Source organism: Moschus berezovskii, chromosome 11 (genome assembly GCF_049115385.1).
Source record: "Moschus berezovskii isolate FMDL1 chromosome 11, NW_MosBer_1.0, whole genome shotgun sequence".
NCBI lineage: Eukaryota > Metazoa > Chordata > Mammalia > Artiodactyla > Moschidae > Moschus > Moschus berezovskii.
The window spans coordinates 33,493,066-33,517,439 of NC_142470.1; the positions used below are offsets into that span (position 1 = coordinate 33,493,066).

Here is a 24,374-nt window from a genome sequence, read left to right on the forward strand (position 1 = left end):
ATCTGAGACCCCCTCCAGTAATCTGTGTGACATGTTTTAGGGACAAACTATAAGCATCACGATTTTTCTGATGAAAGCTCAGGGAGGTTAAGTAATCCATCCAAGGTCACACCATGGCTGTTGCATACAAACGGAGACTCCAGACCCAAGTCTGCTTGATTCCAAAGCCCAGGCTCTTCCTACCACAGACACTGTGCAGTGTTTTAGGAAGCTGCTGCTGCTGCTGCTAAGTCACTTCAGTCGTGTCCCACTCTGTGTGACCCCATAGATGAAAGCCCACCAGGCTCCCCCGTCCCTGGGATTCTCCAAGCAAGAACACTGGAGTGGGTTGCCATTTCCTTCTCCAATGTGTGAAAGTGAAAAGTGAAAGTGAAGTCGCTCAGTCGTGTCCGACCCTTAGCGACCCCACAGACTGCAGCCTACCAGGCTGCTCCATCCATGGGATTTTCTAGGCAAGAGTACTGGAGTGGCTTGCCATTGCTAAAAGAACCTGCTAAAAGAAAAGCAGCATTTTCCAGCAAGAGGAATCATGTCTGGCTACTCTACAAGAGTTCCCTCAGGGACAGAATAGATTATTCCAGTCCACGAGGAAGCCAATGGCCAGAACTTAAGAGGTTAAAATGCTCCTGGCAGGGTCCTACATCAGTGGTTACTCCATGGGGGAGGGGGAGAGGGAACAGAAAAAAGGGAGGAGAAGGAGGGGAAGGAAACAAACAGGCATCTCTCCAGATGGAAAAATGTTCAAATGTCAGAAATCATGCAAGAAAGGGTGCACAGGGTGAAATTCCAACTTCACAGATGCCCCCAAATCCCTGCAGGTGGGAAAGAGCAGGAGAATTTCTAGGCCATGTGAACGGACCAAAAAATGGCAGATGAGCTTCAATTAGTTTTACACTGGGGAAAAAAGTAATCCTAAATCTTCATTAAATGAAAAAGAGGAAAAGTGAGGAGTAATTCTCTATGGTTCCCAGAAGACATCGGCTTAATATGCTGCCACAGCTAAAAAAGCCAATAGTATCTGGCCAGGTACCATCACCAAGGCTTTTTTGGAAACAAAACAAAAATCATTCTACCCTAATATAAAACCATGATGCAGCTGAATCTGGAGTACTGTGTATAGTTCTCTCACTACATCTCTGGGGACTTGAAGGAGACAGACGATTCAGAAAAGGGCAGCTAAAACCATGCAAGGGCTTAAAAAAAAAATAGGACTCTTTAGTTGGCAAAGACAGAGAAAGGTTAAGAGAATGGACCTGGAAACTATACCATCAAAAGGTGTGAAAAGGAAAGATCTAGGCTTTTCTAATCAACCTCTAGTAGGGAGAATAAGAGCTTATACCTTGAATTTTTAGGACAAAAGGAAGTTCTTCTTTACAGAAGGTAATAAATTTATGGAATGTGATATCTCAGGAGTACTGAATTGAATAACTCACAGTTCATCAAGGGATTCTGGGGACATATTTTTAACCTTTTATTGTCTTTCTCTGCTTTCAGAAAAAAAATTTCACTGTCAAAATAAGCACAGAAATAAAACAACCTGGAAAAAAATTCACATATTCTTCATCATATGTATTAGCTTTTTACCCCAGATTTTTCCATATGCACACATCATTTTTCACATCTATAGACATGGGATAAATATAAGTTTGCTGCTGCTAAGTCATTTCAGTCGTGTCCAACTCTGTGCGACCCCATAGACGGCAGTCCACCATGCTCTTCTGTCCCTGGGATTCTCCAGGCAAGAATACTGGAGTGGGTTGCCATTTCCTTCTCTGAAATATAAGTTTATATCCTGCTATTTCCACACTATCAAATAGCTCAAGAGTTTCCTGAACTAACACAACATTGTAAATCAACTATTCTCCAACAAAAATTTAAAAACAAAAGAATTTTCTGTTACTTTAATGATTGCATAATATTTGAGTTTCCCTGGTGGCTCAGACAGTAAAGAATTCGCCTGCAATGCAGGAGATTCGGGTTCAATACCTGGGTCAGAAAGATCCCCTGAAAAAGGGAATGGATACCTACTCCAGTATTCTTGCCTAGAGAATTCCATGGACAGAGGAGTAATAATATTTAGAGTGGATAATTTATAATATAAACCCCATTATAAGAAATTTTGTTTGGCTGGTTAATGTTTACAATAAACACTCTTATGCATATAATTTTTTTGGACATGAGGCTCGGCTTATAGGCTTTTAGTTCCCAGACCAGGGGTTGAACCTGGGTCATAGCAGTGAAAGCGTGGAGTCTTAACCACTGGACTGCCAGAAAATTCCCCAATTTTTTATCTTTTAGATGACTTTCTTAGAAGGAAATTACAGAAGTAGACAAAAAGTTATAAACATTTTGTATATCTTAGAACATACTGTCAAGTTACCTTCCTAACAGTTTTACCACTTAAAACCACTGCCAGCAATAAATAATGGAACCACTTTTATTCATAGTCATTAAGTATTATCATGATTTTAAATTTGGCTTAATAATAGATATAAAATTGAGTCTCCTATTTATATTCTCTGTACCTCTGTGGTAGGCTTGCAAGGGTTTGCTCTCTCCTTTTCCAACATGCCTTTTTATGCTTGCTTTTTTATATTTTGGTGATTTTAAAGTGAGGAGACGGACCTGACTCAAAACAATTCTTTGTTTATTCAGCCCCCACCTTCTCCGGCTACCCACACTCAGCTCAAGAAGTTGGACACAGGCAGACTTTTGGCTGCCCATCAGGCCTGGAATCTGATGCACCAGTCAAGGCTACCAGGGCCGCCAAGTCCCAAGGCTCCTCCCACTTGCCACCCCCATGCCATGGTTCCCTGGATTGTTTTCTGTCCTGGTTCTTGCTCATCAGGCTTCATGTTAGGCCTCCTCCTTGGACTTGGAACTCTGTTTCAGGGTTTCTCCTTCTGGCCAGGGCCTGGGCTCCAGGCAGAGAATTTCTGGGAGATGCCTGACTGCCCGTATCACCCCATTCCATTCGTCCACTGCTCCTGCATGTCTCTGCCTGACCTGCCAGGACCCAGCACAGACATGGTCTGAGTGACGGCCGAATGTGCCTTATCGGTTTCTTGCCAAGTCTTGTCCACTGGCCCAGCCTACACTGTCAGTCAAGCTAGACTGATAGAACCTGTCTTGTGCTAGAAAAGGAGGCTGGTCCTGGCACAAAAATCTGGAGGTGGGCCCCAATCCAGGTGCAGAGTCTGAACTCCCTCTTCCCCCCAGCCTCAGTCCACTGCTGCCTGCATCACCCCCATGCTCTGAGACATGTCATACGTGACTTCAGTTCTTGGCTTTGAAACAGTTTTCTGGTGTTCTTTTCTTTTTTGCTTTCCTCATTTCTCTGAGGATACCAGTAACTAACTCCTCCTTTTCCTCAGAGATCTCTGCCTTTATCACCTAAGGAGGGCAGGGGACAAGGATGTCTCAAATCCCTGGGCCCACTTCAGGCTGGAAGTGTACAAAGCAGAATATGGGGTTTCCAGTTCCCAGGAAAAGTTCCCCAGAGCTCTTAGCTGCCCCAGTTAATGCTGCCTTTGCGATTTCTCAGGGAAAAAGAGTCCAGGTGGGTGGAGCCTGTAGACAGGGCTGGGTTTGGTTCTACTGGTTCTGAATATGTCCAGTGTAACTAAAAGGCCAGCAGAGGCTGTGGGGGCGGAAAACAGGGCAGGGAGTTCTAAGGACATGATCTGACTCTTGTGAGAGGGAAACAAATCACCGGATAATTAAGGTGACCTCAGGGAAGCATCAACCCCAATGTCCTGTACTTCACAGAGGAGGAAACTGAGGCCCAGAGATGAAGACTTCTAAGTCTAGAACTCATAGTTAAGGAGTCAGTATGTGTATCTGTTGAGGCTTCCCAGATGGTGCTAGTGATAAAAGAATCTGCCTGCCAATGCAGAAGCCGCGGGTTCAATCCCTAAGCCAGGAAGATCCCCTGGAGGAGGAAATGGCATCCCACTCCAGTATTCTTGCCAGGATAATCCCATGGACAGAGGAGCCTGGTGGGCTACAGTCCCTGGTGTTACAAAGAGTCGGACACGACTGAAGCGACTGAGCACACATGCACATGTGTATCTATTCCTATATTGACTACACACTTTCCAAATAATTTCCCAATTTGATTAGGGCCTTTGATTAGGGTATTAGAGGCAGGTCAGCTGCTGTGACAATTAGCAACTTACTGACCAGAGACATATTAACATGTCTTTTGTTGCCAAATATTACTGATTGGAGTGTTTCAGTATTCACTTACATAACAAATCGCCGGCCACAGGCATTATTAGTTCCTGCAAAATTCCCTCAGTTAATAGCCAAGATCACCACAGGGACCAGGCCAGCCCGCAGATACAGCTTGGGATATTCAGAAGCTCCCCTCTTCCCATTCCAGGAACAACTGAAGTGCAAAATCAGGAGTAGAAAAGAGGCCCAGTGCTCATTAAATGCTGGTCTGAAAAACCAGCAAGGAGACAGCCAGGCGCAGCCAGCCACCCTCTGAGGAGATACCATCAAGCATGATTTTACAGAGAAGCCAAACAAGCTCTGCCTTGTGACTGCCAGCTAACCTATGACATTCTGCAAGAGACAAGAGTCCTGGCTACCACTTGCCATATGCCTATGGCTGGGTTGGGTCCTTTTTGCATTTATCATCCTATTTAATCATCACAAGAAACTCACGAGATAATGAATATGATCCCATCCTCAGACAGGTGAGGTGACTAGATTAAGGTTATAGAGACAGTAAATGGCAGAAGTAGTATTTAAACACCAGCCTCCTGATTCCAAGTCCTTGTGCCACAGTTTTCTCCTGGATTTGGGCAGGAAAGTGTCTTGGGGGAAAGCAGCATTTGGTCTTTGCAACTTTGCCAACTCAGGAATCATCAGGAAAGCTCAGGGCACCGTTTCTTTCTCTTACAGATGAAATAGGCAGGGTTCTGCTGAAGATGCTTCTGCCTGTGTGAGTTTCCTATGGGGGTCTCTCAGATGCGTGGGATAGGGCTCTTTAAGTGCGTGCTTGCAGGGAGGGTATCAGTATCACTAGGGTCCCTGAGAGAGGATGAAGGCCAAATGCTCACAGAAAGGGCCACCTCACAAGTTCCATGGTGGAAAGAAACAAAGAGCACCAGGCCTGTCAATCAGAGAACACAAATCCTGGCACACACTCTGCCATCCTATTTGCTAAGAAATCTAGGGCATTAGCTTTGGACTTCAGTTTTTCTCATATGTAAAATGGGGCAAATACTCACTAACCTTGCAGGCTTTGGTAAGAATGGTGAGCTGGATAACAGGTGAAGAAATACCTGGTAAATGATAACGTACAATCAAATGTCAGAGGTTACTTCCTGTTGCAGTACCTGAATGACATCTATCCACCACTCGTCACACAAAACCGAACAAACAACCAGTGCAGCAGTCCTGGGTCCCACCTCTTAGGGAATACAGCCACACCTACAGTCACAAACCTGTTTCTCCTCTTGTGGCCTCTGGTTATAGATCTTGCGGAACCAGCAGTAAGGGAAGAAGAAATGAAGGAAACAATGGTGAGGGGAAGAAGTGTATTTGCAGTGATTCTCTGCCCTCAGGAACGTAAATCAGGAAACTGAGTCTGAGTTTCCTGCCTTGCGCCTCCATGGATGCCTCAAAACACTGCTGCTGCTGCTGCTAAGTCGCTTCAGTTGTGTCCGACTCTGTGCGACCCCATAGACGGCAGCCCACCAGGCTCCCCCGTCCCTGGGATTCTCCAGGCAAGAACACTGGAGTGGGTTGCCATTTCCTTCTCCAGTACATGAAAGTGAAAAGTGAAAGTGAAGTCGCTCAGTTGTGTCCGACTCTTAGTGACCCCATGGACTGCAGCCTACCAGGCTCCTCCATCCATGGGATTTTCCAGGCAAGAGTACTGGAGTGGGGTGCCATTGCCTTCTCCGCCTCAAAACACTCAGTTCAGTTCAGTTCAGTTGCTCAGTTGCGTCCGACTCTCTGCGACCTCATGAATCACAGCACGCCAGGCCTCCTTGTCCATCACCAACGCCCGGAGTTCACTCAAACTCATGTCCACAGAGTCGGTGATGCCATCCAGCCATCTTATTCTCTGTCGTCCCCGTCTCCTCCCGCCCCCAACCTTTCCCAGCATCAGAGTCTTTTCCAGTGAGTCATCTCGTCGCATGAGGTGGCCAAAGTATTGCAGTTTCAGCTTTAGCATCAGTCCTTCCAATGAACACCCAGGATTGATCTCCTTTAGAATGGACTGGTTGGATCTCCTTGCAGTCCAAGGGACTCTCAAGAGTCTTCTCCAACACCACAGTTCAAAAGCATCGATTCTTCGGCGATCAGCTTTCTTCACAGTCCAACTCTCACATCCATACATGACCACTGGAAAAACCATAGCCTTGACTAGACGGACCTTTGTTGGCAAAGTAATGTCTCTGTTTTTTAATATACTATCAAGGTTGGTCATAACTTTCCTTCCAAGGAGCAAACGTCTTTTAATTTCATGGCTGCAATCAGCATCTGCAGTGATTTTGGAGCCCCAAAAAATAAAGTCTGACACTGTTTCCACTGTTTTTCCATCTATTTCCCATAAAGTGATGGGACCAGATGCCATGATCTTTGTTTTCTGAATGTTGAGCTTCAAGCCAACCTTTTCAACTCCTCTTTCACTTTCATCAAGAGGCTTTTAGCTCCTCTTCACTTTCTGCCATAAGGGTAGTGTCATCTGCATATCTGAGGTTATTGATATTTCTCCCAGCAATCTTGATTCCAGCTTGTGCTTCTCAAAACACTAAGTGCTAGTAATTCTCTCATCCAGAAGAAGGAACAATTTGGACTTTCCTGGTGGTACAGTGGATAAGAATTCACTTGCTAATGCAGGGGACATGGGTTCAATCCCTGGTCCAGGAAGATTCCATATGTTGTAGAGCAACTAAGCCCGAGCACCACAGCTACTGAAGCCCATGCGCCTAGAGCCCTTGCTTCATAACAAGAGAAGCCACCTCAATGAGAAGCCCTCACACCACAACGAACAGTGGCCCCTGCTCACTGCAACTAGAGAAAGCCCTCATGCAATGAATACCCAATGCAGTCAAAAAAAGAAGGAACCATTAGAGATCAGGAACCATATTGGCCAGAGAATGAGATAAGCTGGATTCTACTTCCAGTCTTGCACTGGACAAGATATGGATGCCCAGAAATGCTTCAGTCCACCTTGGAGAAAAACAGGAAGAAAAAAATCAGCTCATCTGCTTGAGTAGGAAAACCATGATCACTTCAGATCTGATCCTTAACTTTGTCTTTCTCCTCTACTTCGTTCACTTATCTGCATTGTCCTAGAGGGTTTCTTTCCAACACTGGGGAAGAAAATAGAGCCAGACAAAGAACGCTATTAATACAGTGTCAGAACTAGATGAGACCTGCTGCTAAGTCACTTCAGTCATGTCCAACTCTGTGTGACCCCGTAGACGGAAGCCCACCAGGCTCCCCCATCCCTGGAATTCTCCAGGCAAGAACACTGGAGTGGGTTGCCATTTCCTTCTCCAATGTGTGAAAGTGAAAAGTGAAAGTGAAGTCGCTCAGTCGTGTCCAACCCTTAGCGACCCCATGGACTGCAGCCCACCAAACTCCTCCATCCATGGGATTTTCTAGGCAAGAGTACTGGAGTGGCTTGCCATTGCCTTCTCCGAGATGAGACCTAAGGATGCATAAAGGGTAGACTCCGTAGTTTACAGACCCTGGGTCATTCAGCCTCCAGCTTCCAGGCAATGCTTGGTCATTCCTTTCCAGCCCTCACTGTTCCTCATCCAGGCTAGTCTCTAAACCTGGGCTCCTAACCTGCTGTTTCCACGGTGAATCAGCAAATAGTGCAGAAAGCAAGGAATCATTGATTGATCATTTCTTACAGAACCAGAAGGGGAACTGACTTGTCCACGTCACAGAATTACCAAAAACTGGGTACCATTAAGAATTATTCTCGACCCTGGGTCTCCCTCAATTATTCATTTAAGTCAATCTTCCAACCATGTGTTAACACATTTCTTTTACATATTTTTCTCCCTTAAAAACTCTAGATTTGTTTTTAACAAAGTAATAAAGTGAAAGTCACTCAGTCGACTGTTTATGAGCCCGTGGACTATACAGTCCATGGAATTCTCCAGGCAAGAATACTGGAGTGGGTAGCCTTTCCCTTCTCCAGGGGATCTTCCTAACCCAGGGATCAAACCCAGTTCTCTCACATCGCAGGCAGGTTCTTTACCAGCTAAGCCACAAGGGAAGCCCAAGAATACTGGAGTAGGTAGCCTATCCCTTCTTTAGCAGATCTTCCTGACCCAGGAATCAAACCAGGGTCTCCTGCGTTACAGGAGGATTCTTTACCAACTGAGCCACAAGGGAAGCCCTATATGCTTGCTGTTGGAAAAAAAAAAGTAAAAAAAGTATAAAGTGAAAAATAAAAGCCTCCTTCCTGTTATTAATAAAATCCCTGGAGATAACCATTATTAGTGAGTTTCTGTGATTCACTCCAGAAATTTAAACAATTTAAAGACAAAGTTAACCCTACCTATTGATTTATATTCTTGGCTATAGTGTTTAAGAAGATTTGTTGATTATACGAATGATCGGCCCCAGACTGAGGTCTGAGGCTGGGGTTTGCATCATGTTTAAGGACAGAGATGAGTTAAGCATCTCAGCAGACAAGAGCTCCCACTGGAGTCTATCAGCCAGGGATCTGGCATGAAGCCCCCTTTCTGAGTTGGTGATACAGGGTGGAGGGTAGATCGTGGGCTTTGGAATCAAGCAGATATCGGTTCATATTACTGGCTAACATTCATAAGCACGTGACCTCGGATTGTTCCTTCATTACTGTGCCTTAGTATCCTCATTTGTCACATGGAGATTAAAACACTACTATTTCATGGTGCTACTGTGAGGACTAAATAAAACAACTCGAGAATACAGTGAGTACTAGACATTGTGCAAGCACGCTCAGTCATGATCGACTCTTTGAGACCCCATGGACTGCAGCCTGCCTGGTTCTTCTGTCCATGGAATTTTCCAGGCAAGAATACTGAAGTGGGTTGCCATTTCCTTCTCCAAGGGATCTTCCTGACCCAGGGATCGAACCCATGTCTCCTGTGTTTCCACATTGGTAGGCGGATTCTTTACCACTGAGCCACCCAGGAAGCCCATACTTGACATTAAGCATGCACTAAAGAAATGGTGGCTACCATTATTATTCCAATTGTTGTTATTATTCTGCTGGCTCACTTGAAGAAAGAGAAGGCCTGCAGGTCCATTCCTTACCACTACAGACACAGTTCAGCCCAGGGCCTAGTACCTCTCAGTTGAGTGTATCTGAGAGCAAAGGGAGACAACTAGAAAGTAAGTCTTGGGTCTGACCAGGATTTAATGCCCAGGAATTTCTCAGGATATTCAAAATTTTAGATATACACTAATCCCCCAGCGCAGGGACCCTACAAGCTTAGAGCACTGGAATCCACCTTACACAGACTTGTCATGGCTGAAGGGTTAGACTGGGTGGAAGTGAAACCATTTCTTATCTACTCAGGCTACCTGATTCAGCAGCTCTCAGGCCCAGTCAGCCCCAGAAGTGTCCCCAGACTGGCCAGGGGCAGCAGACTGGCAGGGCACAGATGGGAGGGCGTGCCCTTCTCCTGCTGAATTCCAGGCCCTTCCTCCCAGTCCTCAGAGCACAATAAGAACATTATCATAGCCACTTCATCCAATCTTGTGCTGTCTGGGGGCTGGAGATGACTAAGGGCAATATGATAATACACTCCTCTGGCCAACACACAGAAAGAGAAACCTAACACTGGACCAAAAGGCCTGCTGAGTCCCAACATAACTTGAATCCCAGAACCTCTGACAGAAATGTCTTACATACTTCCTGCAGGTCAGATCTTTATATTACAAAATGCACCCAGCTCACGGCAATTCTGTTAACTGATCACACCGCCAGGGACAGGAAGGAATGTAAGTTACCACTCTCTGTGGTGCCAAGAAGCCATGGACTCTGACCTAGATGCCAGACCCAGCTTGGAGCTCTGGTTACTTGCTTCTCTCAAGGATCACAGAGGACTCAGCTGGAATGGGTGGTGGCAGTGGTAGGGGGTGGGGAGGGCAGTGTACACAGTTCTCTGGTCTCTTGGCCCTATAAGTCTCAGAGGGTCTGGCATGGGGCTAGTGTCCCTGGGGACATGGGGAAGGAACCAGACCAGCTTTGGGAACATAGGTGCTCCCTGGATTACTGGGGATTCTTTAGAGACTGGACACACCCCTGTTTGCAGACTAACCTCAAGATCATTCCAGTGGAACGATACTACTTCATGCTCTTCTCTAAAGCACTTTCTTTCCCAACTGTGGTTTCTTCTCCCCAGAAATTCTGTTGTCCATCTCGTTACCCATCTCTCTCTCTTTCTCCCCAACTCTGACTCCATTTGTCTTTCCTCTCTATTTCTTTCCTGTCTTTCCTCCCATTTTCTTCTTCTCATTGTCTTTCTCTAACCAGTCACGATTGAGCACTGAAAATATCTTCCATTATTGGTTGAATTCATACATTAACATTTAAATCCTATCACCTTAATTTTCAAAAAGATGAACTGAACACTCTTATTTTGCTTTAAAAAAATACTACTTTTAACAATAAAGGACTTTGAAGAGGAGGGAACTTTAAAGATCACCTAGTTCAATGGCTTTTCTGGTTTTTGAATCCCTTTAGAGCAACTGTGATGTTCAGCTTCTCCATGGGCATTTCCAGGGATCGGAGACATTATCTCTTGAAGCAGATCAATCCTAACTATCAAGAAGCCCTTTACATTGAGTTTAACCTGCTGCTATAATTCCCACTCCCTGGTTACCAGGACAACCTGGGATATAAAAACAGTACAATCAGCACAAGGGCAGTGAGAACCATCCCAAGTTCAAAGTATGGGGTAGAGGAGTTGGCTGTTAGGTTCTCCTATCACTTTCTTAGGTAGGTGACATTGGAGAGAGATAACCAGGCTCTGGTAGGTCTTGAATGCCCAACTAAAATGTGATGTGTTTTAACATATCAGAAAGATGGCCAAGTGAAGACATCCATTAGGTGGTAATCAAAGATAACAGTAATGAAGTTATTATTTATGAACGCTCACATGCCAGGAACTGTGCAAAGTGCTTTAAAGTTGATTATCACCTTCTCAAGAGCACTATGACATAGGTACTATTATTATCCCACTTTATAGATGAGGAAACTGAGGTCTCAGAACTGGTAAATCAGGCCTGCCTGACTCTGATATCACCTCTGACTACAGCATTCTACAAAAAAAGGTCAGCAAAGACCCAGACAGGAGATCTTGATTTGGGAGTCAGTTGGATGTGAGAGTTGGACTGTGAAGAAGGCTGACCGCCGAAGAATCGATGCTTTTGAACTGTGGTGTTGGAGAAGACTCTTGAGAGTCCTTTATACTGCAAGGAGATCCAACCAGTCCATTCTAGAGGAGATCAATCCTGGATGTTCATTGGAGGGACTGATGCTAAAGCTGAAACTGCAATACTTTGGCCACCTCATGCGACGAGTTGACTCACTGGAAAAGACTCTGATGCTGGGAAAGGTTGGGGGCGGGAGGAGAAGGGGACGACGGAGAATGAGATGGCTGGATGGCATCACCGACTCTGTGGACCTGAGTTTGAGTGAACTCCGGGAGTTGGTGATGGACAGGGAGGCCTGGCGTGCTGTGACTCATGGGGTCGCGGAGAGTCGGACACGACTGAGCGACTGAACTGAACTGAACTGAACTGAACTACATTAAGGGAGGGAGGGTCAAGAACAGAGGGTCGGGGTCTCATTTGAGCCCTCTTCTACAGATGAGCCCCTCAACTCCATTTCCAGTCCTGTGCTTGTTTTTAAACTCCCCTATTGGGACCTCCCTGGCTGTCCAGTAGTTAAGACTCGGCCTTCCAATGCAGGGGGTGTGGGTTTGATTCCTGGTCCGGGAGCTAGGATTCCCATATGCCTTGTGGCCAAAACACCAAAACATAAAACAGGAACAATATTGTAAAAAAATTCAAAGACGACTTTAAAAAAATGATCCATAACAAAAAAAACCTTAAAAAAAAAACCTCCCCTTCTCCACCTCCCGCTGTTCGCCGGACTCTGTCACCACAAATTCAACACATTCACACCCACTGCTGTCATGTTTCACCACCTCCCCAGTAACCAGTCCTGGTATTCATAATTCTTTAAGCATAAGAGAGGATCAGAGTTTGTGTCAAACTGACCTGGAGTCAATTAGATTTGCCATATACAAATCACGAGGCCTTGGGCAAGTCACAGAATCTCAGTTGTCTCAAGTATAAAATGGAAACGGTAATGACACCTTCTTGGAAGGTGTCTGTGGGGATTACATGAGATAATCTGGATACAATATATGGTACAGGGCTTGGCACATGACAAGTGCTATGTAAATGGCATGATTCTTGCTATTATTGTGGTTTCTCAAGCGTCAGACTCCTTCTCTTGCAAAACTATTTATGGTGAACCCCAATGCTGACAAGTGGGAGGAAGAAGAGGGACTGACAGGGAGACAATGAAAACTCAAGCAGTCTGTACTCTCTGTAGTGACCTCATCCCTCTGGCTTCAGGGGCGGCTTCTGCAGGGTCTCTTTCCCATACCCACCACAGAGAGAGTTGGGCTTTAGCCAAGCAGCCCCCTCCCTCCACTCCCTCCAGACCTACTTACTTGCGGATCAACAAGCAGTGTGTTGTTTCTACCTCTTCCAGTCCTCTCTTCATTTCGAGCCTGCATTTTGTATCATCTGCAGCCCTTGCCTCCCCTACACACCCTTCTTTCCCTCTAAAGATCTAGAACCAAAGCTTTAGAAATCATCTAGTCCAAGCCGTCAAAAAATTAAGCTCAAAATGAAATTAAAACACGTTCCTTGCACAATGAAAGTGGGCTTTCTCTCGATCCACCCACACGCATTGCATATTCCCAAGGTAGAGAGACTGTGCCCTGTGCGCAAACACCGGAATTGCCATCGTGCAGAGCCGTAACCTCAGCCGTGGGTCTGGCCTGTGGCTTGACCAACTCCCCCTACCTCTCAGGTCTGGTACGCACTCAAGCCCCCCGGACACACGGCAGAAGTATGGATGGCTAATGACTACCCAGAAACGGTGCTGATGATGATCACAAACCCTCACACGTTTGCACACCTCGAACCCCCTAAGGCTCGAGATAAATATGAAAGGAGATGAAAGGAGACTCCTAGGAGATAGGCAAGGTGTTTGTACACAGTGAGGGGAGAACAAAGGGAATGGGGACCCTAGAGGTGGTGGGCAGGAAAAACGGGTGAGACAGACTGTAAGATGAGTCAGAGGGAATGAATGAGGGCACTGGGTCGCATCAGCTCCTGCTCAACTGCCCCCAGTGTGAACTGGAAGAAGGGAATTGGGGAGGAGGGGATGAGAAGGGGAGCTGATGTCACAACTCAGAAGGCGGGAGCTGGAGTATGTCGAACATGGGGAACAGAAACTCATTTCCAGGAGGGACCCGCGCTCCCACCTTCTGAGGGCTCCTAGATCCTTCTCGCCTGGCTCTGCTCCCACAGCTGCAGGTTTATGGCAAGGTAGTTGAGATGGCAAGGGAAAGAAAGCCTTAAGCCAGAAATAAAGATGTCAGTCCTGGAGCTCACTGGACCCCTGCTTGGTAGACAGAAGCCACCCAGTGGCTGTTAATGCCCTCCACTTATTTAGTGCTTTCAACTTATTTCAAATGCCCTCACACTAATGATCTCACTTCATCTTCAGCACAACCCTGTGAACCAGGCAGGCCTGGGATTACCTCTACCATGCTCTTCCCCTCATTACCCAGTGGATCCCTCAAGAGCCCTCAAATTGTTTCCCCCATCCTACAAACGGCCAACTCTGAACCAGCTGGGGTCCTCTGTCCAGGCTCCATTCTGGGCTTGCTGGCTGCTGTTGGTCCTAGGCTGGGTGTGACAAGAAGTCACAGGATGTGGAATCATTCCTCTCCTAGAATTTCCCAGACGCCCCTCCCCCTTTGCTTCTATCCAAAAGCCTGGCACATAATGACCATGTCACCCAGTCCCCGAGGAGCTGCGTCAGACTTCCCCTCATTAGGCAAATGGAAACCTAAGGCCTAGAGAGGCAAAGGCCTTCGTCACGAGTCACACAGAGAGCACACAGGGATTCGTGAAGACTTGGAAACAGCACAGCATAGACCTGGGTTCCAGTCCTGACTTTGCCACCTATCAATCCAGGTCACTGAGACCGTCACCAGTCTTGGCTTTCATCACTGTCAAATGGAAATAGTAATACTCATCTCTGGAGGTTGCTGTGAGGATTCCATGAGATCAAAATATAAGAGTTACATAAAAATGAATTACTCTGATTATCAAGTAGCAAGGTAACAACAGCAGGACTCTAGTGTAATAAAAAGAACCTGGACCAAGTGTAAAGAGTCTGGCTCTCCTTAACTCACCTGTGTGGCCCTAGGTAAGCCTGGGCCTCCGTTTCCCAAGGCCTGTGGCAGTTGTAAGAAGGGGGATTCAGTGGGCTCTGCCTCTCCTGCAAGAATTCTGGCACTGGCCACTGATCTCTTGACTGCCCCATTATCCGTGCTCCAAGAATCATATGGAGGGAGCCAGAGAGTAGCCAGCAATGGGAGATCCATTGTTCCTAGTGGAAAGGATCCCAGTGGATCCTTTGGTCCATCCCTTCTACCCATTTCCTCAGGGCCAAAGAGCACCCTTTTAGCCTCTTTTGCCCCCTAGCTTTAAGGATGGGTGGAGGCAGAGAGCAATGGGTAGTGGTGAGGCTCTTGGTAATGAAACTGATGACACACCACCCCTGTAAGATTTCCCAGTGGAAAGCACTAGACTGCCCAGATTTCCTTTCTCCTGGGAGAGCTGAGTCTAACTGTCCTGCTTTCACATCCTGCTTCCTCCAGGAGGACCCTAAAACTGCCAGGCCCCTGATCCTTTCTTTGAGGAAGCAGCTCAGCATAACCCTTGCTGAGCTCCTGGTGGTGAATTAAATATTAAAGAACCAAGGCCAGAACCCCCTGGGTGCAGCAGCACATTCTCATAACACAGACAATGGTGTGCAGCTCAACTGTCCCTCCTCCAGCTGCTGCCACGCTCCCTCCCAGGCAGTGCTTCCCTGAGCCCCAGCCCACACTCCTGAGAGGGACTAAGAAACGATAGTGTTTTGCTCTCCCCAGCAAGACATCAGCTCATGATTCTCTGCATCCTTCCTCCAATCCTCAGTGTTAAGGACTCTATGGACCTGGAAACGCCTGGGACAGGGACTCCTGGCATCTGTGACAACAAAATTTAACAGGTCGGTGGCCGGCCAGGCAGGGGGACCTCTGCAGCTTAGCTCCACTGGGGCCTGGAGGTATCCCTGGGGCTGGGGGAATGCTGAGGCCCTGAGGTCCCTCAGGGCAATGAGGAATTGGGTCTTACTGGGATGAAGCCTGGGTGTAGGAGCTAGCTGGTTTGCTGATCATATTAGAAGAACCTCAGAGATCACCCAGGCCAACCCGCTATTTTACAAAAAGGGAAACTGAGGCTTGAGGAAAGAAAGACACAATGAACACAGGGTCACTCAATGAGCTATAGTACATCTAGCCCCAGACTCCAGGTTTCCAGGACAGAGCCAGAGGCACTCTCCTACCCTCTGCATGATCTCCTTCCTAAGATTCCAATCAATAGGCCCTGTGGACTGCTGGACTGCCTTCACAGGGAGCAGGACCCATTCAGTCCCACCTTGCCATTCAAGAATTGAAAGGGCCCAAGGGCCACTGGTTCCAGCTCGGCTCTGCTAGTTTGTAGGATGGAACCTCATGTCACTGTTCTGAGCCTTAGCCCCTTACCTGTAAATATGGGGGTTTAACAACCAGGACCCCAGATAGCTACCATGAGGATCAAATGAGAGCATGTACACAGTTATGGAAACTGTGAAGTGTTATCCAAATGTCAGGTATTAAAGCAGTGTGAGGTCTGATGGTGCTGCAAAGGGAGGACATCACAAGGGAGGCAGCTAAGCAAGAGTGAGAACCCACACCTAAATGACGCTGAACGCCTGCCTGGCTGTCCATGGATCTGACCGGTTCTGGGGGCCACCAGCAGAGACTGCCAAGCCGCAGGTCAGGCCAGCCCAAGCTCACTGGCTTGAGAGACTGCCTTCCTGCTTTTGCTCTGTGTGTGAGTGTGTGTTTCCTTTTAGATGCTCCTCAGCAGCTCTGCCTGGCAGCACAGCGCCGCAGAAATTTGCCTGGCTTCTCCAGGGGAGCACTTGGCAGAAGGGCAGGACACTTTGCTTCAGGCCAGATCACAGACCCTCAAAGCAAAGCCTGCCAGCCCAGATCCCTCTGGTGGCCTCTGGGGAGCCCTTGCTCCCTTGGGGACTCTTACCTTGTACTTAGCGGCGAGCAGCTCTGTGGCTTCCTGCTCCCGCCGCAGGTCTTCCAGCATCTTCTCCTTCTCCTCCAGCAGCTTCTGCTTCTCCTCGCTCACCAGACTGCGGTCGTCCTGGATGGCCGCCTTCTCCTCCTCTAGCCGCTCCTTCTGCTCCTGCAGGTAATTCTCCATGTTCTTGTCCAAGGCTGTCTCCAGGATGGGCTGGGGCGGGCGGTGGTTATTGTTGTTGTCATCCTCCTCTTCGGCCACCCAGGCCTCGATCACTGGTCCCTCCGGGTACCCGGCTGGGGCTGACACGGCCTTCTTCCTGCGGCTGCTCTTCCTACGGAGTCGCTTTCCCAGCATCCCCTTCTTCTCCAGCTGGGCCTTCAGGCGGGCAATCTCCTCCTGGAATTCCCGCAGCAGTGTGTCCTTGGGGTCCTCGTTCACCCGGGGCTTGTTCTTGATGTTCTTGGCCCGGTTGGCGAAGCGCAGGGTGGAGAGGCTCTCGTCGTAGCTGTGAGAGGCTGGCCCCAGGGTGGCCACCATGATGGTCTTGGCATTTCCCCCCAGAGAGTCCTGGAGCAACCGGGTCAGCTTGGAGTCCCGGTAGGGGATGTGGGTGCTCCTGTTACCCGAGAGAGCAGCGATCACGTTGCCCAGGGCGGACAGCGACAGGTTGATTTTGGAGGCTTCCTTCGGCCTCTCTCCACCACCGCCACCACCCCCTCCACCACTGCCACCACCAGTGGGCTGTGTGGCGGTCCCTCCAGTGGTGTTGGGGCCTGCTTTGTTCTGCCTCTCGCTACCAGCCAAGTCCACCAGGTTGAGCTTGCCCACACGGATGTGGTCCTGGCCGTCTGAGCCACGCTCACTGCACTCCACGGTGATGACGAAGATGGCGTGGGAGCGGGAGCTGACCTCATTCATGTGTGTGCTGCCCACTGCCCGGGTCTGGTTCCCCAGGTTCATCACATGCTCTATCTCTTTGACATTCTTGGTGACAAAGGAGGACAGGTCCTTGATGTAGACGCCTGTCTCAGGGTTCTCCTTCAGCTCGAGCCTCTTGCCGGGCTCCTTGGAGAGCAGGTCTCGAATCTCCTCCTGGTAGATCTCCAGGTAGGAGGCCCGGACCAAGTACTGTTGGTTCTGGGAGCGTGAGATGTGGGTGAAGATATGCTCGAAGGCATTGGGGATGACCCCGCGGAGCTCGGGCTCCACCCAGGTCCCCTGCATGGTGTAGGTCTTGCCCGTGCCTGTCTGTCCATAGGCAAAGACGGTGCCGTTGAAACCTTGAAGCACCGAGTCTACCAGGGGCCTCACGGTTTCATCATACAAGTCTGCCTGCTTGGAGCTGGCATCATACACGGCATCGAAGGTGAAGGTCTTGGGCAGCTCCCCCAGGGCAGCGCGGGGGTTCCGCAGGGTCACCTGGCCTAGTTTCACGTCCATGGTCAGGATCTGCTCGTGACCAGCAGCCTCCTCCTTTCGGCTGAGGGGGCGGCACCGGGCCACCACCTTCAGGGCCTCGCTGGCCTTGGTTTTACTGGCCATCTTGCTGCTCTGTCCTTCCTGCACACCCCCCACCTCCGGCCCCCCTCCGCTGCCTGGGTAGTCCTGCTGTCCTCCCTAGGTCGGGATCAGCGGGGCCGGCCCAGCCCCCAGGCACCGTTCTTCAATCCGCATGCAGCTTCCTAGGGTGGAGATGCTGGGAGCTGGCCCCGCCGCTGATGCAGTCCGGGCCTCCACCGCTCTCCGGTCCTCGCTGCACCGGCTGCGGAGGGAGAATTAGGCAGAATCGCTGGGCAGCCGCGGGAGCAGCGCCTGCCGAACGGCAGTACCCAGAGCCCGCCCCATGCTGGGGCAGAGGGAGCGCTGCCGTAAACAGCGACGGCAACAATGAGATAAAGGAAGAGGAAAATGGGATGGGGGTGGGCGGCAGAGCTGTCTTCTCGCCCTCCTCCTCCTCCTCTAGAGATCCATGGCGGGGGGTGAGGGGAAGGGTGCTGCAGGTTCTGGGGGGCCGGGGGTCCCGGCCCTCCCAAGGGCAGAGGCTCACCTGGAGTCCTCTCCCCCAGCTGGGGGATCATTCATTGCAGCCAGAGCGGCTGCTGCAGCCTCTGCCTCCGCCTTCCCCGCCGTCGCCACCGGAGAATGAGAGAGAAAAACAGAAGGGGATGGGGCGGAGCAGCGGCGGCGAGAGTGATGTTGCCGCCGCGCTGCGGCCCCAGCTAAAGCGCCCGGCTGGGGTGGGGCAAGGGGCGGGGCCGCGGGGCGGGAGACGCGAGCCCGGCGCGGCTAGTGCGCTGGGGACCCGGGTGCATCGCCCGCCCGCACCGCCCCCCCGCCACGCTGACCTCCCCGCTCCGGAATGACAGGCTCCGGTGCCGACCCAGGTCCCGCGCCCACCAGGCGGGTGCCGCGCAGCCACCGCCCGCCGTCACCCCACTGGGGCGGGGCATGCTGGGAGTTGTAGTCCTGCCTTTGTTAACCCGGTTCTGGCAGGTTGCTAATGACTTCTCCAGTCCGAGAGGCCCCTCCCTCTCTGGCCTGCAGCCTCAGGAGTGACTGTTGAGGTTGCAGCCTAGCTGCGGGAGGATGCGGGGTATCACTGCCCACACCTGTTTCCTCCACAGCCAGCATCCTCTCTCTCGCTCCTGCTCCTGCCTTTCTACCTGCAGACCCCTACATGTCACCCCCTCCCCTTCAGGGTGTTGCCAGGCATTCTAACGCAGAAATTCTTCTTAACTGTCTTTCCTCTCCCTGCCCTGGTTTACTTCTGGCCTTCCTTTTCTTTCTCCTGGAACCACCTTCCAGCTGATTCTTAGCATCCTTTCTGCACATGCACTCTAGTCCCCTTCCCTCCTCCAACACCAGCCTTCCATATTGTATAAAAGCCTCTCCATCTTCTGACTCCTGCCACTTCCCAGCCTCACTTCCAGCGACTCTCCTAGAGAGAATCTGTGTTCTAGACATTCATTCCTTTGAACAGAAAAGCAGAGACGATCACTCTGCCAACAAATGTCCGTATAGTCAAGGCTATGGTCTTCCCAGTGGTCACATTGGTTGTGAGAGCTGGACCATAAAGAAGGCAGAGCACCAAAGAATTGATGCCTTCTAAATGTGGTGCTGGGGAAGACTCCTAAGAGTCCTTTGGACAAAAAGGAGTTCAAACCAGTCAATCTTCAAGGAAATCAATCCTGAATACTCATTGGAAGGACTTATGCTGAAGCTCCAGTAGTTTGGTCACCTGATACAAACAGCTGACTCATTGGAAAAGTCCCTGATGCTGGAAAACATTGAGGGCAGAAGGAGAAGAGGGCATCAGAGGATGAGATGGCTGTATGGCATCCCTGATGCAATGGACAGGAACTTGGGCAAACTCTGGGAGATGGTGAGGCACAGGGAGGCCTGGCGTGCTGCAGTTCATGGGGTTGCAAAGAGTCGAACATAACTGGGTGACTGAACAATAAGCAACAACAAGTGCCTGGTAAACCCCAGGCCTCATTCTAGGAACTGGACCTTCTTGTCCTCAAGGCGATTACAATACTGGAAACCAGGTTTTGTTGCCTTCTGGCTGTTCCATGCTGCATTTTTGTGCCTTTGCCTGTTACTCTTCTGTACTTGGTGCCCTGCCCTTGCCTCCTCTGTCAAGCCTTCCCTGACCAATCTCTTTTCTTTTACAGAGAGAGACACAGAATTTGCATAGAACAAAACCTGGACTCTAGCTACAGTTCTGATCTCCACCCAACTGTGTGAATTTTGGCACACAGTTTACCTTGCCCTAGCCTTAGTTTCCTCATCTATTTAAAGCCATTGGTTTTAAAGTGGTTGTGAAGTTCAAGTGCTACTACTGATTATAAAGTACTGTACCAATGAGAAGACTCATTTTTAAGTACATGTGTCCTGGCTTGGCTTGCCCAACATCTCTGCTTCCTTAAGTATCCTGGACAGACCAGGTCTACATTTGGCATTCCACTTTTGGATTGTCATTTTATTTTTTTTCCTCTAGGATACAAATCAAGTATAATTTCTCTAGTCCAGGGACCAAGCCAGTGTTCTACCCCTGTTCCATTCTGCAGAGGGGAGTTGAATCTATGCATTGGGTCTGACTTGTCCTTATTCTCCCATCTTGAGGCCCTTCTTCACAGAGTTACCAGAAGAATCTTTCCACAAAACATTTCCAGTCATGTTATTTTCTATTTGCTCAGTTCTTCAATTCTACAAAACCTGTCTCCTCACCTCCTCCCCATCTTCAAATCTCCGGTACCCAAATGCTAGCTCAGCTGCAAGCTTGAAGCTTAGCTGGTGGCTTCCCCACTTCTGAAGTTTCCTGACCTTCCTCAGCCCTCTCTTTGACCAAGTTCTACTGCTTGTGATTAACTTGGCTTTTGAACCAATTACTTTGTGAAGTTTTGGCTTTGGCAACCTGACTTCTGAATGGACCATTTGGCTCTTGAACTGTTTTCTTGTTGCACTTGGCTTTGAATTTTGGACTATCCTTTCTCTGTTTTGGCTTACAACCTTGGCACTAGAGTGCTAAATAAAGGGGATTCCAACCCTGTTCTCCCCACCAAATGTCACCATCTGACAAGGCACTTGCTCAGATCCTCCCACATGGGAGGGAGACTGGAGACTATTCTTACAAGTGATGTGACCCTAAGTAGATTATTCAACTTCTCTGAACATCTATTTTCTCAGTGGGAAAAGTGAAGATGGGAACGCGTACTGACTCACAGAGTTTACATGAGAATAAAGTCAGATAATGTGTGTGAAAACTCCCAGGACATAGAAGATATTCCTGTAACAGTAGTTTTCCTTCCTTTTGTTCTTTGCACGTAAGGTTGTTCACATTCTGTGTCTCCCTTTTTTGGCAGTCCTTAACCAACTGACCTCTTTCAACCCCAACATTCAAGGTTGGAGTTTCCTAAAGCTTGGTCCTAAGTCGTCTTCTCCTTCCAATGCTACCCTCTAGTGATCACTGTAGCTTACGGCTTCACTCTGTGTTTAAATGATTCCTAAATTTCTACCAGTCCAAACTTCGCTTTTCTCCAGTTCTCTAATACATGCAGCCACTTGGATGGTCCAAGTACCTGAAGTTGTACTTGTGAACACCAAACTCATCATTCTCCCCTCCACACTTGCTCCTCCAAGAATGTCCCTAGGTCTGTAAACAGCTCTTTCCCTACCCTCAACATATCTGTCCAAATGCCAAATTCTGTCGACTCAACTTCCTAAATATTTCTCAGATCTATCAACTTCTTCCTTTTCACAGCCAATATCATCATCCAAGCCATCATTTTCACTGGCCTGGCTTCCCATGGGAGTGTCCAGTCTGGTCTCCTTAGGTCTATTCTTACTCCTACCCATTCATTTTCTATAAAATACTCTTTTAAAAACACCTGTCTGGGGTTTCCCGGGTGGTCTAGTGGCTAAGACCCCGTGCTCCCAATGCAGGAGATCTGGGTTCAATCCCTGTTCAGGGAACTACATCCCACACGCCATGACTAAGATTGAAGATCCTGTGTGCTGCGACTAAGATCTGGTGCTGACAATTTTTTTTTTTAAAGTAATCAATATCAGTTGCTAAGCAAATGAATGAGAGTTCAGGACAAGAAAATGGGGAGGCAAGACAAAGAAGTGACAGTAATAAACTCATATTTATAGAGTGATTTTCAGTTAATAGAGTATGATCATATACATTACTCACTTTACCCTCACATCAACCCCCTAGGAAAAGAGAAAATATTAATATCCCATATTGTGAGGACTCTAAACTTCAGGCTAATCAAGTAGCTAAGGAAGGAAACCCAGTCACCAAGTGGCATAGTCAGTCTTCAGACTCCCAAACTGAAACCCTGGGGGTCTTTCCTCTTTGTCATGGGGAGAGCTTACTGTGAAGATGGCAGAACAGTTGCTTCTTAGTTATGGTTTGAATGACAGTTTCCTAGGAGTCCAGACTCATCATCTCCTTAGAGGGAGGAAGAAGCTCCCTTTGCTGCATTTCCTTTGACAATGAAAGTTCTTTTTCCCCAGGGGATTCCCATACCCGCATCTTCTGGTACGGTCTCATAACAGTCAGAGTGAAACCATGTTAAGAAGGCAGAGTTGACTTTTCAGTAACCCACCGGGGTTGGGGGTGGGGTGGGGTTGGGGCCTGCAAATTTTCACATGTAAGTCAGCCAGTATTTGTTTACCTTGCAAAAGCAAATTCTACCAGCAGAGGGAGATATGACTATGTGACAAAGTCACTAGATGGGCTGCAAGTTTCTGGGCTCTCAATCACTGTGAGATTATCTAACTCAAGGGTTTCCAGTTGTGTCCAAGTCTGGATTACTCATAGCTCCTCTTCTCCCAGAACCTTATTTTTTCCTGTCTCTGCTATAATATTTTTCTTTCTTTTTTAAACTGGAGTAGAATTGCCGACAATATTATGTTTGTTTCTGCTGTACAACAATGTGAATCAGCTACATGTGTGTGTCACCTCCTGCTTGAGCCTCCCTCCCACGCCCCATCTCACCCTCCGAGGTCATCACAGAGCACCGAGCTGAGCTCCCTCTGCTTTATGAGCGCCTCACTGACATATATACACCACCATGGGTAATTTCTGGTAAATGGAATTTGAGCCAACTGCTAACCCCCAAAATGAAAAAAAAAATCTGAATACTGAAATCAAGATTGCTGGAAGAAATATCAATAACCTCAGATATGCCGATGACACCATCCTTACGGCAGAAAGTGAAGAGGAACTAAAGAGCCTCTTGATGAAAGTGAAAGAGGAGAGTGAAAAGGTTGGCTTGAAGCTCAACATTCAGAAAACAAAGATCATGGCATCTGGTCCCATCACTTCATGGCAAATAGATGGGGAAACAGTGGAAACAGTGTCAGACTTTATTTTTTTGGGCTCCAAAATCACTGCGGATGCTGATTGCAGCCATGACTGCTTACTCCTTGGAAGGAAAGTTATGATCAACCTAGATAGTATATTAAAAAGCAGAGACATTTACTTTGCCAACCAAGGTCCGTCTAGTCAAGGCTATGGTTTTTCCAGTGGTCATGTATGGATGTGAGAGTTGGACTGTGAAGAAAGCTGATCGCCGAAGAATTGATGCTTTTGAACTGTGGTGCTGGAGAAGACTCTTGAGAGTCCCTTGGACTGCAAGGAGATCCAACCAGTCCATTCTAAAGGAGATCAATCCTGGGTGTTCATTGGAAGGACTGATGCTAAAGCTGAAACTCCAATACTTTGGCCACCTCATAAGATGAGCTGACTCACTGGAAAAGAGTCTGATGCTGGGAAGGATTGGGGGCAGGAGGAGAAGGGGACGACAGAGAATGAGATGGCTGGATGGCATCACCAACTCGATGGACATGAGTTTGAGTGAACTCCAGGCGTTGGTGATGGACAGGGAGGCCTGGCGTGCTGTGATTCATGGGGTCGCAAAGAGTCGGACATGACTGAGCGACTGAACTGGACTGAACTGAATACTGAAAAGAGCTGTCCTTAGTAGCTACCATCTATGGAGCACCTAATAGGTGGATTACATTGGTTTTATTTAAACTTCACACTAACCCAGTCAGTAAATGGCAATATTGGGTCATAAGCCTAATTTCTCTAACTCCACCACCCTGTACTGGACCCCCAGGCTTAGTTCTCAGTCTGCGCCCCACCTGGACTAACTCTCCTTTCTTCTTCTTTCAACAGCCCTTTCACCTTCAGCCTCCTCAGTAAAGACTTTCCTACCCACTCCAGGCCTCAGAGGGTCTCTTTTTTCCTTACCTCCTATGGCTGTTACCATCTGCTTTTTTTTTTTAACTTTTCAAATTTGGGGGGCACACTGTGTGGAATGCGGGTCTCAGTCCTCTGACCTGGGGTCGAACCTGAATCCCATGCAGTGGAAGTTTAGGGTCCTAACCACTGGACCTCCAGGGAAGTCCCTAGCTTCTGCTTTTTCTAACTGGTATTATCC

General features: G+C 48.4%; 1 protein-coding gene across 1 annotated transcript in view; it reads right to left on the reverse strand.

The window, feature by feature from the left end:
- Nucleotides 1–18,802, reverse strand: part of KIF3C (kinesin family member 3C) — a 36,549-nt gene extending 17,747 nt beyond the window's left edge. The window contains exons 1-2 of the mRNA XM_055399348.2: nt 18,464–18,802; nt 16,420–18,178 (exon numbers count right to left, since the gene is read on the reverse strand). Of these exons, the coding sequence (XP_055255323.1) occupies nt 16,420–17,958 (1,539 nt within the window). The 5' untranslated portion in view covers nt 17,959–18,178; nt 18,464–18,802. The remainder of the gene's footprint in view (nt 1–16,419; nt 18,179–18,463) is intronic.
- Between the last annotated feature and the right edge of the window lie 5,572 nt (nt 18,803–24,374).